This window comes from Neoarius graeffei, chromosome 28 (assembly GCF_027579695.1).
Source record: "Neoarius graeffei isolate fNeoGra1 chromosome 28, fNeoGra1.pri, whole genome shotgun sequence".
NCBI classification, from domain to species: domain Eukaryota; kingdom Metazoa; phylum Chordata; class Actinopteri; order Siluriformes; family Ariidae; genus Neoarius; species Neoarius graeffei.
In genome coordinates this window covers 43,199,087-43,214,461 of record NC_083596.1, presented here as the reverse complement: position 1 = coordinate 43,214,461, position 15,375 = coordinate 43,199,087, and the positions used below count along the sequence as shown (strand labels likewise).

The following is a 15,375-nucleotide window of genomic DNA, read 5'->3' as shown; positions in this document are numbered from 1 at the left end:
TGTTGCAGTAGTGCACATTACGCAGGCGTTTCGTGGCAAGTCAAATGTTAGACTGAGCTCCACTACCCAATATAATAGCTGTCTTGCTAACGTGAAACACGCCTGCATAATGTGCACTACTGCAACACATACAACACGTTTGTCCCGCACTTACACTTTGTTGAATTAGTTCAATATCATAGTCGCCACTGAAGTCCACTCGATCCTTGTTTACCGTCAATGGATCAGTCACTCGTCAAACAGTCCGCCAAAATCCGAGTAGGAAATGGCCGCAACAGCCTCCGGGGGAATCGCTGAGTGTGGCTGTCAGTCAAACACAAGTTACCCAATGGGAATGCATTCCTGGACAGCCCACCCACACGTGAAGTTTGTGCCAAAACTGCAAGCAAAAAGTCAGGGAGCGCAAACGAGAAAGCTGGAATCGCAACCAAAATAAATTACGTCAAACAAAACTGAAAAAGACACGGAACAAAAATAAAAGGTTTCTGAAGAGTAATAGACTGATATTTTGCACGATTACACGAATAATTTGTTTGCCAGTCTAAAAAAATTGACTTTTTTGTATTTTGATTTGTCGTTTTTGTTTGGTATTTCAAAAGTATTGTATAAACATTTTGGCACAAAATTGATTCCATAAAAATGCACCCTGATTTTTCAGGAGGTTAAAAAAAAAATCTTGGATATCTCTTTCATGTTATTTTTTTTTTTTTAACTTTAACAAAAAATTACCTTCAGCATTACTTCCCATCAGACTACATGTAAAGACCTAGTGAAAAATTGTGCTTGGTTATAGATCAGCAGCATTAATTAGTATTTCCCACATCAAATCCATCCTGCTTTACTTCTCGTAATATAAATGATCAAGAGAGCATTATTTGAAGGAGTGCTTATGGTGCAGATGTTTCCTGATCTTTAGAATTAAGGCAGAAAAGGAGCAGCAGAGGGAGGAAGAAGAGAGGAGGATGGAGCGTACTCGGCAGCAGGAGGAGCACAGGAGGGAGCTGGCCGAGAGGGAGCACCTCATTCTGGAGCGGCTCAGGCTAGAAGAAGAGGAACAGGAGGAGGAGAAGAGAAGAGCACGAGTGAAGAAATCCAAAGAGAACACAAGGTTGAATTGCTAAGAAACTCAAGATCTATGATTCAACTTGTACTGAAAAAGAGGTTACTCATTAACTGATGAGCGGGAAAACACCTACAGTTGGATCCGGGCACTGTCCAGAGGATGTAGTATACAGTTACAAAGCATTCAGTGAGGAGTCTTATTAACAATTCTTATTAATCCAATATATTTCTCTGAATGAAGGAGGGCAAATAGGAGACGGACTAATCATTCATTCATTCATCCTTAGTAACTGCCTGGTCAGGGTCTCAGTGGCCTAAATTCAGCTACAAGTTTTACAAACATCTACCAGAAACATATATTTTCTGAGGATTTAGTGGTAATGTTTATACAACCCCGATTCCAAAAAAGTTGGGACAAAGTACAAATTGTAAATAAAAACGGAATGCGATGATGTGGAAGTTTCAAAATTCCATATTTTATTCAGAATAGAACATAGATGACATATCAAATGTTTAAACTGAGAAAATGTATCATTTAAAGAGAAAAATTAGGTGATTTTAAATTTCATGACAACAACACATCTCAAAAAAGTTGGGACAAAGCCATGTTTACCACTGTGAGACATCCCCTTTTCTCTTTACAACAGTCTGTAAACGTCTGGGGACTGAGGAGACAAGTTGCTCAAGTTTAGGGATAGGAATGTTAACCCATTCTTGTCTAATGTAGGACTCTAGTTGCTCAACTGTCTTAGGTCTTTTTTGTCGTATCTTCCGTTTTATGATGCGCCAAATGTTTTCTATGGGTGAAAGATCTGGACTGCAGTCTGGCCAGTTCAGTACCCGGACCCTTCTTCTACGCAGCCATGATGCTGTAATTGATGCAGTATGTGGTTTGGCATTGTCATGTTGGAAAATGCAAGGTCTTCCCTGAAAGAGACGTCGTCTGGATGGGAGCATATGTTGCTCTAGAAGCTGGATATACCTTTCAGCATTGATGGTGTCTTTCCAGATGTGTAAGCTGCCCATGCCACACGCACTAATGCAACCCTATACCATCAGAGATGCAGGCTTCTGAACTGAGCGCTGATAACAACTCGGGTCGTCCTTCTCCTATTTCGTCCGAATGACACGGCATCCCTGATTTCCATAAAGAACTTCAAATTTTGATTCGTCTGACCACAGAACAGTTTTCCACTTTGCCACAGTCCATTTTAAATGAGCCTTGGCCCAGAGAAGACGTCTGCGCTTCTGGATCGTGTTTAGATACGGCTGCTTCTTTGAACTATAGAGTTTTAGCTGGCAACGGCGGATGGCACGGTGAATTGTGTTCACAGATAATGTTCTCTGGAAATATTCCTGAGCCCATTTTGTGATTTCCAATACAGAAGCATGCCTGTATGTGATGCAGTGCCGTCTAAGGGCCCGAAGATCACGGGCACTCAGTATGGTTTTCCGGCCTTGACCCTTACACACAGAGATTCTTCCAGATTCTCTGAATCTTTTGATGATATTATGCACTGTAGATGATATGTTCAAACTCTTTGCAATTTTACACTGTCGAACTCCTTTCTGATATTGCTCCACTATTTGTCGGCGCAGAATTAGGGGGATTGGTGATCCTCTTCCCATCTTTACTTCTGAGAGCCGCTGCCACTCCAAGATGCTCTTTTTATACCCAGTCATGTTAATGACCTATTGCCAATTGACCTAATGAGTTGCAGTTTGGTCCTCCAGCTGTTCCTTTTTTGTACCTTTAACTTTTCCAGCCTCTTATTGCCCCTGTCCCAACTTTTTTGGGATGTGTTGCTGTCATGAAATTTCAAATGAGCCAATATTTGGCATGAAATTTCAAAATGTCTCACTTTCGACATTTGATATGTTGTCTATGTTCTATTGTGAATACAATATCAGTTTTTGAGATTTGCAAATTATTGCATTCCGTTTTTATTTACAATTTGTACTTTGTCCCAACTTTTTTGGAATCGGGGTTGTATTTAAGTTCAAAATAACTTTCTGGTTTAGGCCACACCCATTTCAGGTTTAAATTTGCATACAAATATTCAGAGCACGAAACCGATCCATTGTGTTACGCCCCTATCTGAGACCATCTTTTTTTTTTTTTTCTATAGGTACGTCGAAGCCTTGCGAGCTCAGATAAAGGAGAAACTGGAGCAGGAGAAAGTTGAGCTTCCTCCACTCTGCTGCTGTGGCGAGAGTTTTTGGGATTCGCACCCTGACACTTGTGCCAACAACTGTGTCTTCTACAACAATCCTAAAAGTAAGCATCAGACATGAGCATGATGGGTCACTCATCCTGTACTGTAAGTTGTTACTCGAGAAAAGTCTTGTGAATTTGTTGAAACCTGCAAGTTGCAGCTGCACTACTGTCAATTCTTACAAACTTATTAAAGACTTTCTGACCAGTCAGAGTCCAGAATGCGACATTTTTAAATTGGATTGAATTGGATTTTACACCAGTTTAAGCTCTTTCTGCAGCCAATCCAGCTGCTTTCACTGATGTACCTACACTACCGTTCAAAAGTTTGGGGTCACCCAGACAATTTTGTGTTTTCCATGAAAAGTCACACTTTTACTGACCACCATAAGTTGTAAAATGAATAGAAAATATAGTCAAGACATTTTTCTGGCCATTTTGAGCATTTAATCGACCCCGCAAATTAATGTGATGCTCCAGAAACTCAATCTGCTCAAAGGAAGGTCAGTTTTATAGCTTCTCTAAAGAGCTAAACTGTTTTCAGCTGTGCTAACATGATTGTACAAGGGTTTTCTAATCATCCATTAGCCTTCTGAGGCAATGAGCAAACACATTGTACCATTAGAACACTGGAGTGAGAGTTGCTGGAAATGGGCCTCTATACACCTATGGAGATATTGCACCAAAAACCAGACATTTGCAGCTAGAATAGTCATTTAGCACATTAGCAATGTATAGAGTGGATTTCTGATTAGTTTAAAGTGATCTTCATTGAAAAGAACAGTGCTTTTCTTTCAAAAATAACGACATTTCAAAATGACCCCAAACTTTTGAACGGTAGTGTATAAGTGAAAAATGTACAGGTATTTGAGGTCACTGTCGTGTTTCCAGTTCGCACTACAAGCACACCCTTGACAGCTGGCCCGTTTGTGATTTCTGTTGCACATCAACTAAACATAAAGTAGCACCACGAGTATTTCACAATGTCCTGTGAGGTTGAAGTGGTTACAACTTCTCTAATTACTGTAAACACGTACAGGTTCTTGAACTCCATACACCACAAAACCTTGACCCTAATGAATATTTATGAAATAACTGGCGTGATGTTCCCTGCAGGTTATGCCCAGGCTCTGCTCTCGGTCCTGTTGAGTTGTGAGCTGAACGAAGGCGACGCTGGACGCAGGAGCTTCACACGGAAAATCGTGCGCACACTAGCCCACCACAGCTAAACTTTTTCTTTTATTTCTTTTAACAGACAGTTTGCTGTTTACAAATACCTCAACACTGAAGTCATTTGGAAAGTTGATTTTTTTAAATCAATTTTTTACAGTTAATTTTTTCTAGTCTTGTTTGAAAGTTCATGAGGAACCAAATAAAAGTGATGCATGTCACCTTAGCTTCTATACTGCTTTACTGATTCCATTTATTATTGATTGTCGTCCACACAGAGACACTGTCCTTATCACTGCACTCGTTAGGGTCATTCCCTGTTTTCGCCCACTTATCAGAATGTCCGAGTAACCTTTGGTCACCTGTCTGAGCAGGCGACAAGTGCATGCTTCAAGACTACAAGTGCATTCCTGACCCTCCACTGTCTCTGTGATACAACGTCAGGCTAAAGTTCACATGGAAATTCTCTATTAGATCCACTGTCCAGACTGGGAATCAGGAAGTTGATCTTTCCCCTAGACTTTTTTCCAGTCATGAACACCGATTAGTCATGCACACATGGGTTAGGCAGAAGGTATGGTCATGAATGGTCCAAGCTTATGTCCTCATTAGTAATAATAGAAATTGTAAAAAGGTAAATTCCATGTTTTATCTTCTCTTAAAGATTGTGTGTAGAACCCTGTAATGAAGGTTTCGCTTTCACAAGTTTCTCCGAACTGCAAATATCGAATAGAATCTGATAAACTTTCACAAATAATCATTTATGAACGATAAAAAGAGTAAACAGGTTTTGCAGAGTAAAGAAACAAGAGTAATGTTAAAAGATAAAATGTTTACAAAGTCTTTTAGGGAAGTTATAGAAATTGATACAAATAAAATAGGCATATATTTTTATTGTGCTAGTTTATTGCATTTTAGGACTTTTTTTTCTATACTATGATGAAGTGATGAATGAATCAATCAAATTAAAATCGGAATAAAAACCTAATTAAAAGTAAAAATTTTACACACACTGATCAGCTAGAACATTATGACTGTTTGTTTGTTTATTAACATTATGGCTCATTACACTTGGCACCTGCCAAGGGGTAGGATATATTAAGCAGCAAGAGAACAGTCAGTTCTCGAAGTTGATATGTTGGAAGCAGGAAAAAGGGGCAAGTGTAAGAATCTGACTTTGACAAGGGCCAAATTGGTTTTGGCTAGATGATTGGGTCTGAGCATCTCCAAAATGGAACACCCTGCAAGATGTGCCCAGTACGCAGTGGTTAGTACCTACCAAAAGTGGTCCAAGGATCCAAAGGGCAACCGGTGACAGGGTCATGGGTGTCGAAGGCTCATTGATTTGCATGAGGCACGAAGGTTAGCCCATGTCTGTGAAGGTTCTGAGTCATCCAGGTCATAGTAAACCGTAGGTGCTAAAAAAGGCCAATTGACTTGCTTGAAATTCTTGAAGATGTTTCACCCTTCATCCGAAAGGCTTCTTCAGTTCTGCCTGACTAGTGGGGATTTCCAGGTATTTATCCTCTTAGTGGATCAAAAGCAACCCTAAAGAGAGTCGTTGAGTCATCCTGTAGGTGTAGGTTACTGGGGGCCGGGTGTGAATGGTGTTAGCAGCTTAGGCTACGTTTACATTAGACCGTATCTGTCTCGTTTTCTTCGCGGATGCACTGTCCGTTTACATTAAACCGCCTGGAAACGCCGGGAAACGGGAATCCGCCAGCGTCCACGTATTCAATCCAGATCGTGTCTGGTCCGGTGCTGTGTAAACATTGAGATACGCGGATACGCTGTGCTGAGCTCTAGCTGGCGTCTCATTGGACAACGTCACTGTGACATCCACCTTCCTGATTCGCTGGCGTTGGTCACGTGACGCGACTGCTGAAAAACGGCGCGGACTTCCGCCTTGTATCACCTTTCATTAAAGAGTATAAAAGTATGAAAATACTGCAAATACTGATGCAAATACTGCCCATTGTGTAGTTATGATTGTCTTTAGGCTTGCCATCCTTCCACTTGCAAGTGGTAAGTGATATGCGCTGGGATCACACGCACAGCGGCTCAGTCCCGAATCACTGCTAGTGTGCTTCACTCGTGCGCTCTGTGAGCTGCGCAGGGCCGGAGTGCGCACCCTCCAGAGGGCACTCGCTGTTCAGGGCGGAGTGATTTGGAGCGGAGGATGCCTGCGGAGCCGAACGTATCCGTGTATTGGTATTGTTGTGTGCACGCAAATCGTGTATTGGTGTTGCTGTGTGCACACTAATCGTTTTAAAAACGTTAATCTGATGATCTGCTGATACGGTCCAATGTAAACATGGGCTTAGAGATCGTAGGCTCTCTCTGCCATCATGTCAGTCATTGAAGTCAACGGAGTTTTGGTGTGGATGTGTATTCAGTTTTCTAGGAAGTGTGCCAAGGACTGCATTGTAGGTGACTGACAAATGGTGTCTCAGATCACCTCCTCACACAGAAGAGCTACTGTAGCACAAACTGCTGAAAAAGTTAATGCGGACACCTTTCTGTTTTAGGTGGTGTTTACATTAGACCGTATCCGTCTCGTTTTCGTCGCGGATGCACTGTCCGTTCACATTAAAACGCCGGGAAACGACTCCACAGGTGGAACAACTTGAATCCGCCAGGGCCCACGTATTCAACCCAGTTCGTATCTGATCCGGTGCTGTGTAAACATTGAGATACGAGGAAACGCAGTGCTGAGCTCTAGCTGACGTCGTCATTGGACAACGTCACTGTGACATCCACCTTCCTGATTCGCTGGCGTTGTTCATGCCACGTTGGTCATGTGACGCGACTGCTGATAAACGGCACGGACTTCACTTCCTGCTATTGTTTCCACCTTGTATCACCTTTTTGTTTTTCATTAGAGTATAAAAGTATGAATATAATGCTTTGCTTTGTCATTCTTAATGTTGTTCATGGTAAGATGCAAATACTGCCCATTGTGTAGTTATGATTGTCTTTAGGCTTGCCATCCTTCCACTTGCAAGTGGTGAGTGACTTGCGCATGCCCGATATGCACTGGGATCACACACACAGCGGCTCAGTCCCGAATCACTGCTCGTGCGCTTCACTCGCGCGCTCTGTGAGCTGCGCAGGGCCGGAGTGCGCACCCTCCAGAGGGCACTCGCTGTTCAGGGCGGAGTGATTTGGAGCGCAGCCGCTGAGGAGGAAGCGCTGAGCCGCACTGACACATTTCAACTTGCGTGCCATCTAATTCGTCATGTGATTAGCGTATCCGTGTATTGGCGTTGCTGTGTGCACGCGAATCGTGTATTGGCGTTGCTGTGTGCACGCGAATCGTTTTAAAAACGTTAATCTGATGATCCGCTGATACGGTCTAACGTAAACACCACCTTAGTCAGCAGTTTGTGCAACTTGTTCCCTGTGCTCACTCGTGAAATATGTTAACCACTCGAAGATAAACGTCATATCTTTGTGCCACCCTGCACTCTATATATGTGTGTGTGTGTGTGTGTATGTATGTGTTATTTATTGTATCCACCTTCACTGGATAGGAGCGATCGCATGCTCTGATTGGCTACTCGACGAGTAGGCTGATAAGCTCATATACTGTGAGTAGAGAAAAACAAAATGGCGGAACGTGTTGCTGAATCAACCAAGGACGAAATAAAAACTCTACTCGAAAACAAAACCCCCAAAAATACAAAAAAAAAACAAAATACAGAATAAAAGTATTTAATGGGAAGAACGTATCTTTTTATTTTTCAAGAATTATTATTATAGCATTTTTCACAAATTGCTACTGTCATTTCGCCAGTTTGTTATATATAATTTACCAGCTGGGAGGTCTGTATCTTCTTTACCAAATTCTAAGAGAAAATGAGAGCACCCAAAAGGGAGCTCATATTTAGAACAAACCTGCAACAAGCTCATCAGAAATCTGACAAGTTACATGAGCTCGGAATTTTCTGAAAAGAGAACTTGATCTAGATCACTTCCCTATAAATGTTGACAAAAAATTACTACTATGTTTGTTGTTGTTGTGAACGACCGAGTCGCCAAAGGTCCGTAACCAGGGTCCAGATCGTAGGATTCCAGACTGTTCGCTCGCTAATCAGAGTGCACGATTTGATGGAAACTGGACCGCTAAATAAATACATTTATATTTTATTACAGTTTTATATTAGCCTTTAAAATTTTTAAACGTGCTGTTTTTTATATTTTATATTACATTTATTTTATCAGACTTTTATTTTATATTGGATGTACCACTTGAGGAGTTGCACTGAAATTTCATTGTACAGCTGTGCAATGACAATAAAGGCATTCAATTCAATTCAATTCAATTCAATTGCTTACATTCTAAGCGGAAATGATTTTGTTGGACATTTTGTATCAAGGTTTTATTTATCCAATTTGAAAAAAAATGCTCTGCTTCTCAAAATCCAGTGTATGTGTGTGTGCGCGCGCGCGCTGCGGCACAGTGGTGTAGTGGTTAGCACTGTCGCCTCACAGCAAGAAGGTTCTGGGTTCGAGGCCAGCGGCCGACGAGGGCCTTTCTGTGTGGAGTTTGCATGTTCTTCCTGTGTCTGCGTGGGTTTCCTCCGGGTGCTCCGGACATGCAGGTTAGGTTAACTGGTGACTCTAAATTGACCGTAGGTGTGAATGTGAGTGTGAATGGTTGTCTGTGTCTATGTGTCAGCCCTGCGATGACCTGGTGACTTGTCCAGGGTGTAGTCAGGATCCAGCTTGCCTGCGACCCTGCACAGGATAAGCGGTTACAGATAATGGATGGGTGTGTGTGTGTGTGTATATATATAGAAGAAGAAACCTTTATTTGTCACATGCACACTTCAAGCTCAGTGAAATTCATCCTCTGCATTTAACCCATCTGAACCCAGTGAACACATGCGCGCACACACACTCAGAGCAGTGGGCAGCCACACTACAGTGCCCGGGGAGCAGTCAGGGGTTAGGTACCTTGCTCAAGGGCACTTCAGCCCAAGGCCGCCCCAAGTTAACCTAACTGCATGTCTTTGGACTGTGGGGGAAACCGGAGCACCCGGAGGAAACCCACGCAGACACAAGGAGAACATGCAAACTCCGCACAGAAAGGCCCTCGCCGGCCGCTGGGTTTGAACTTGCTGTGAGGTGACTGTGCTAACCACTACACCACCGTGCCCCCCCCCCCACACACACACACACGCACGTGTGTGTTTGTCTATATATATATATATATATATATATATATATATATATATATATATACACACACACAGTTAGGTCCATAAATATTTGGACAGAGACATTTTTCTAATTTTGGTTCTGTACATTACCACAATGTATTTTGAACAAAACAATTCAGATGCAGTTGAAGTTCAGACTTTCAGCTTTAATTCAGTGGGTTGAACAAAATGATTGCATAAAAATGTGAGGAACTAAAGCATTTTTTAAACACAATCCCTTCATTTCAGGGGCTCAACAGTAATTGGACAAATTAAATAATTGTAAATAAAATGTTCATTTCTAATACTTGGTTGAAAACCCTTTTTTGGCAATGACTGCCTGAGGTCTTGAATTCATGGACATCACCAGACGCTGTGTTTCCTCCTTTTTAATGCTCTGCCAGGCCTTTACTGCAGCGGTTTTCAGTTGCTGTTTGTTTGTGGGCCTTTCTGTCTGAAGTTTAGTCTTTAACAAGTGAAATGCTGCTCAATTGGGTTGAGATCAGGTGACTGACTTGGCCATTCAAGAATATTCCACTTCTTTGCTTTAATAAACTCCTGGGTTGCTTTGGCTTTATGTTTTGGGTCATTGTCAGGGGTGATAGCGTTCCGGCGCCACGCCGGATTTCCGGCGTACCGTGGCTGGGGGAAAAAAAAAATCTAGTTCGCCCATTGTCCTGTGTCATTCTGAGATGCGCAGATACAGTAAAGGGAATTCGGAATTCCCTTTACTGTCTATTGAGGAATGTTATTCTTAAATTGTTGCACTGTTTGCCCACAGTTTTTCACAGAGCGGTGAACCCCGCCCCATCTTTGTTTTTGAGAGACTGGGGCTGGAATGCTTTATTTATTTATTTAATACCAGTCATGTTACTGACCTGTTGCCAATTAACCGAATTGTTTTTTTATAGCATTACACAACATTTTCAATCTTTTGTTGCCCCGTCCCAACTTTTTTGAAATGTGTTGCTGATATCAAATTCAAAATGAGCATATATTTTTCAAAAAACAATAAAATTTTTCAATTTCAACATTTGATATGTTGCCTTTGTAATATAATTAAATATAGGGTTTCCATGATTTGTAAACCTACACATTCTGTTTTTATTTATGTTTTACACAGTGTCCCAACTTTTTTGGAATTGGGGTTGTATATATTGCACAAATTGCACATTGGCCAAGAATAGTTCTATTGCACATTTGAGTTTAAAGCAGGGCTTTGAACCGGTTCAAGGAACGAAAACGAAAACCGGGAACTTTTTCTATTTCACATGGAACAGAAACGAAACCAGAAACTTTATTATTTTTTATGTTCCGGAACAGAAACGCTTATTAAAAATAATGGTAACCGGTTAATACCGGTTTTTATTTCGTTCCTCAAAGTTTCCGTAGCCTACAAATAAAGTCATTCTTCTCCTGCGCAAGTTTCTATGACCCGCTGGGGTTCACTTCCTGTGTGACGTTCGCTGACTGAATGGAGAGAGCGGGAGGGTGGACTACTATCACACCTCCACATCTTAAATAAGAGGTAAATATTGCAGTCTATTGTTATTCAAAAACGTCAATTTCAAACACGATATCAATATATTTGTCCACGTTAATGAGAGGCTTGCGAACATTAAATGACGTTAACCTCTGTTAGCCTGTCAATGCATAGGGCCTGACTAGCCTTTGGTAACACACTAAACGAATTGTCTTTCATTTTTGGCACTTTTTCTGTTTGCGTAGATGGGAAGACATACTGAGAATCCAAATCGCCAACATTTGAAATAATTGTTTTGAATTATTTCTTGTCTTATTTAATGAAGGTTGTAATAGAATTAGCCTACATTTGGCTTAAGCTGGATGAGACAGAGACATAATTTTATAGCCATTTGTTAAACAGCTGACAGGGAACGTAATTAACCGTTCCGGGAACAAAATTTTTTTGTTCTAACCGGTTCGGGAACGTCTATTTAATGGTGGAACCCAAAACCGGAAATGTTAAAATTCCGTTTCTGTTCAGAACGAACCAATAGGAAAAAAATTCTGGTTCGAAGCCCTGGTTTAAAGCCATGATTGCTTTGGGATAAAAACTGTTTTGTAGGCGGTTTGTCCTGGTTTTCATTGCTCTGTATCTCTTGCCTGATGGCAAAAGCTGGAAGAGACAATGACCAGGGTGTGAAGAGTCTTTTGAAATGTCCATTGCTCTGTGTGGGTGTGTGGGGCATTAGTGCTGTCACCTCACAGCAAGAAGGTCCGGGTTCGAGCCCCAGGGCCGGCAAGGGCCTTTCTGTGTGGAGTTTGCATGTTCTCCCCGTGTCCGCGTGGGTTTCCTCCGGGTGCTCCGGTTTCCCCCACAGTCCAAAGACATGCAGGTTAGGTTAACTGGTGACTAAATTGATCATGAGTGTGAATGTGAGTGTGAATGGTTGTCTGTGTCTATGTGTCAGCCCTGTGATGACCTGGCGACTTGTCCAGGGTGTACCCCGCCTTTCGCCCGTAGAAGAAGAAGAAACCTTTTATTTGTCACATGCACACTTCAAGCACAGTGAAATTCATACTCTGCATTTAACCCATCTGAAGCAGTGAACACACGCACACACACCCAGAGCAGTGGGCAGCCACACTAGAGCGCCCGGGGAGCAGTCAGGGGTCAGGTACCTTGCTCAAGGGCACTTCAGCCCAAGGCCACCCCACATTAACCTAACCGCATGTCTTTGGACTGTGGGGGAAACCAGAGCACCCGGAGGAAACCCACACAGACATGGGGAGAACATGCAAACTCCACACAGAAAGGCCCTCGCCGGAACCCAGAACTTTCTTGCTGTGAGGCAACCGTGCTAACCACTACACCACCATGCCGCCCCACGTTAACCTAACCGCATGTCTTTGGACTGTCTTTGGGGGAAACCGGAGCACTCGGAGGAAACCCAGCGGACACGAGGAGAACATGCAAACTCCACGCAGAAAGGCCCTCGCCGGCCACGGGGCTCGAACCCAGACCTTCTTACTGTGAGGCAACAGCGCTAACCACTACACCACCGTGCCACCCGTAGTAAGCTGGGATAGGCTCCAGCTTGCCTACAATCCTGCAGAACAGGATAAAGCGGCTAGAGATAATGAGATGAGATGATATATGTGTGTGTGTGTGTGTGTGTGTGTGTGTGTGTGTATAGCATATGCACAAACACACACTTTTTGTTTCCCACATACTTCTATACATGTTCCAGATGTTATTTCATAGTTTTGATGTGTTGAAAATACAGAACATGCTATGAATTAGGAGTTGTGTCCAAAAAAAGGTTTAATGTGACCTGTGACCAGAGCATTTTTTAAGGATTTTCCACTAGGAGACCAACTGGTTTGGGCAATACAATCACAGGCCCCAGAGTCCATGCGGCTGCACCGCTGCGGCATATTCTGTGATGCAAATTGCCGCATTACGAATCCTTGTTTCAGCCAGCATAATATCAACATAGTTAATGCAGTGCCAATTTACCACAACTTCATCATAAGTATGGTAAAATACTAAAATTACACTATGAGTTTAAGTTATTGTTTTATCAACTTTCATAATATTATGTATTTTAAGAAACAGTCGGGGCAGCACGGTGGTGTAGTGGTTAGCGCTGTCGCCTCACAGCAAGAAGGTCCGGGTTCGAGCCCCGTGGCCGGCGAGGGCCTTTCTGTGCGGAGTTCGCATGTTCTCCCCGTGTCCGCGTGGGTTTCCTCCGGGTGCTCCGGTTTCCCCCACAGTCCAAAGACATGCAGGTTAGGTTAACTGGTGACTCTAAATTGAGCGTAGGTGTGAATGTGAGTGTGAATGGTTGTCTGTGTCTATGTGTCAGCCCTGTGATGACCTGGCGACTTGTCCAGGGTGTACCCCGCCTTTCGCCCATAGTCAGCTGGGATAGGCTCCAGCTTGCCTGCGACCCTGTAGAACAGGATAAAGCGGCTACAGATGATATGAGATGAGATGAATGAGAAGAAACAGTGAAAAATAAGAAAATCTTCAATTTTATTGCTCAGTGTGAAACATAGTATCAAATAACTGTATCTTTAGTCTATAATTTGGAAATTGGAACAGTCTTGACAACCCAACTTCAATATTTCTTAAACATTCCAATCCAAAGAAAACAGTCTGATGAATTTGGACCAGCAATTCAAGCATCTCCCATAATCCCATTTCAGTTTTACCTTTCAGCATCAATCTAACATAACTTGGTTTAAAATTTGGTCTCCCAGTGAATCTGGCCACTGGGAGACCATTTGGACCATTTGGTCTCCCAGTAACTCTGTTCTGCCTGTGACGTAGCAGCCACTTACACGAGCGCGCGTCACCCGGTCGGGGGGAGGAGGGAGGCTTTTCTTTCTTTCTTTCTTTCTTTCTTTTTCCACACATTTATATATGGATTTTATTTTCGTGAACTCGGGGCAGATTCCACACCCGTGACGCGTGAAAGCGGAGTGAGCGCGCGGGTATTAATAGCGGCGGGTTGTTCCCGAGTGCCGGCGGGCAGCGCGCGCAGCTTCCGCCGAGAGTCCCGGTGTTGAGTGACCCGTCCGAGGAGCGCGAGCTGCACCATTTACACACCCGGGCTTAGCTGCAGGTTACTGATCACCGGGGTGGGTTTCTCCCAGTCTGTTTTATAGAATTTTTCAAATATATTTATATTATATTCCGTGTTTATTTATAGAAAGACTGGGTTTTTTTTTTATTATTATTTCTGCGTTTTGTTTTGTTTTTAACCTGAAGATGTCCGGAAAGCACTCGATAACCGGTTTCTAATCAGCGAATCAAAAACAAAAGAGTTCAATAATGAAATCATCTCTGGCTCCTGGCATCAGATTCATCAGAGCTTTCTCCAGAGACAGCTGGTGAGTCCTTCATCTGCTCATCTCCTTTTGTCTTCTCTTCTCCATTGTGTCTCAGGCTGGGGGGGGGGGGGGGGCACCGTGGACAGGGACTGTTCTGTCACTAACTCGAATGGATCAGAATCAGAACCATGTGTACTGGCCAGGTTTGTTGACGCTCACAAGGGATTTGGTTCCAGCAGTTGGTGTCTCTCTAGTGAGACAAATCTAACCATCAGTAACAACTTCCTGTCATCTCTTTCTCATCAGGGGCAGAACAGAAGTTTAAGCACTCAGTTCAGGACATGAATGTAGAAACAGATTTATGATTCTGATTGTAGAAAAAAAATGGGTTTCTAGGAAAACTAGTCATTTTCATAGTGTTTCCATTTCCTTAGGAAACTTTTGACTGGGAGTGTGTGTGTGTGTGTGTGTGTGTGTGTGTGTGTGTGTGTGGGAGGGGGGGGGGGCACAAATTGAGATGTACGGTACAGTACTGTGCAAAAGACCAAAAATCTCATCTCATCTCATTATCTCTAGCCGCTTTATCCTGTTCTACAGGGTCGCAGGCAAGCTGGAGCCTATCCCAGCTGACTACGGGCGAAAGGCGGGGTACACCCTGGATAAGTCGCCAGGTCATCACAGGGTCGACACATAGACACAGACAACCATTCACACTCACATTCACACCTACGCTCAATTTAGAGTCACCAGTTAACCTAACCTGCATGTCTTTGGACTTTGTCACACTCACTTCTTCATTTTGCACCAAAACCCAGTAGCCTTCATTATGTTTTCTTTTTTTAATCTGAAAAGTGGGCTTTTTTATCTCAAAATTTGTAGTTTAGGCTATTTCTTTATATATATATATATATATATATATATATA

The 15,375-nt window shown here is 42.7% G+C and overlaps 2 protein-coding genes across 5 annotated transcripts in view; both read left to right on the top strand.

Annotated features, from left to right (window-relative positions):
• The window catches only part of ccdc15 (coiled-coil domain containing 15), a 30,541-nt gene extending 25,873 nt beyond the window's left edge, over positions 1–4,668 (top strand). For 2 of the 3 annotated variants that reach the window (XM_060913354.1, XM_060913353.1), the window contains 3 exons: positions 917–1,108; positions 3,192–3,340; positions 4,394–4,668. In XM_060913354.1, coding sequence (XP_060769337.1) covers positions 917–1,108; positions 3,192–3,340; positions 4,394–4,506 — 454 coding nt within the window. In that variant the 3' untranslated portion in view covers positions 4,507–4,668. The remainder of the gene's footprint in view (positions 1–916; positions 1,109–3,191; positions 3,341–4,393) is intronic. The other variant, XM_060913355.1, reaches the window with a different exon arrangement.
• Positions 4,669–13,982: 9,314 nt separating this feature from the next.
• The window catches only part of slc37a2 (solute carrier family 37 member 2), a 33,546-nt gene continuing 32,153 nt past the window's right edge, over positions 13,983–15,375 (top strand). Inside the window, exons 1-2 of one of the 2 annotated variants that reach the window (XM_060912994.1) lie at positions 13,983–14,259; positions 14,390–14,511. In XM_060912994.1, coding sequence (XP_060768977.1) covers positions 14,453–14,511 — 59 coding nt within the window. In that variant the 5' untranslated portion in view covers positions 13,983–14,259; positions 14,390–14,452. Of the gene's footprint in view, positions 14,512–15,375 lie in introns of both variants that reach the window. The other variant, XM_060912993.1, reaches the window with a different exon arrangement.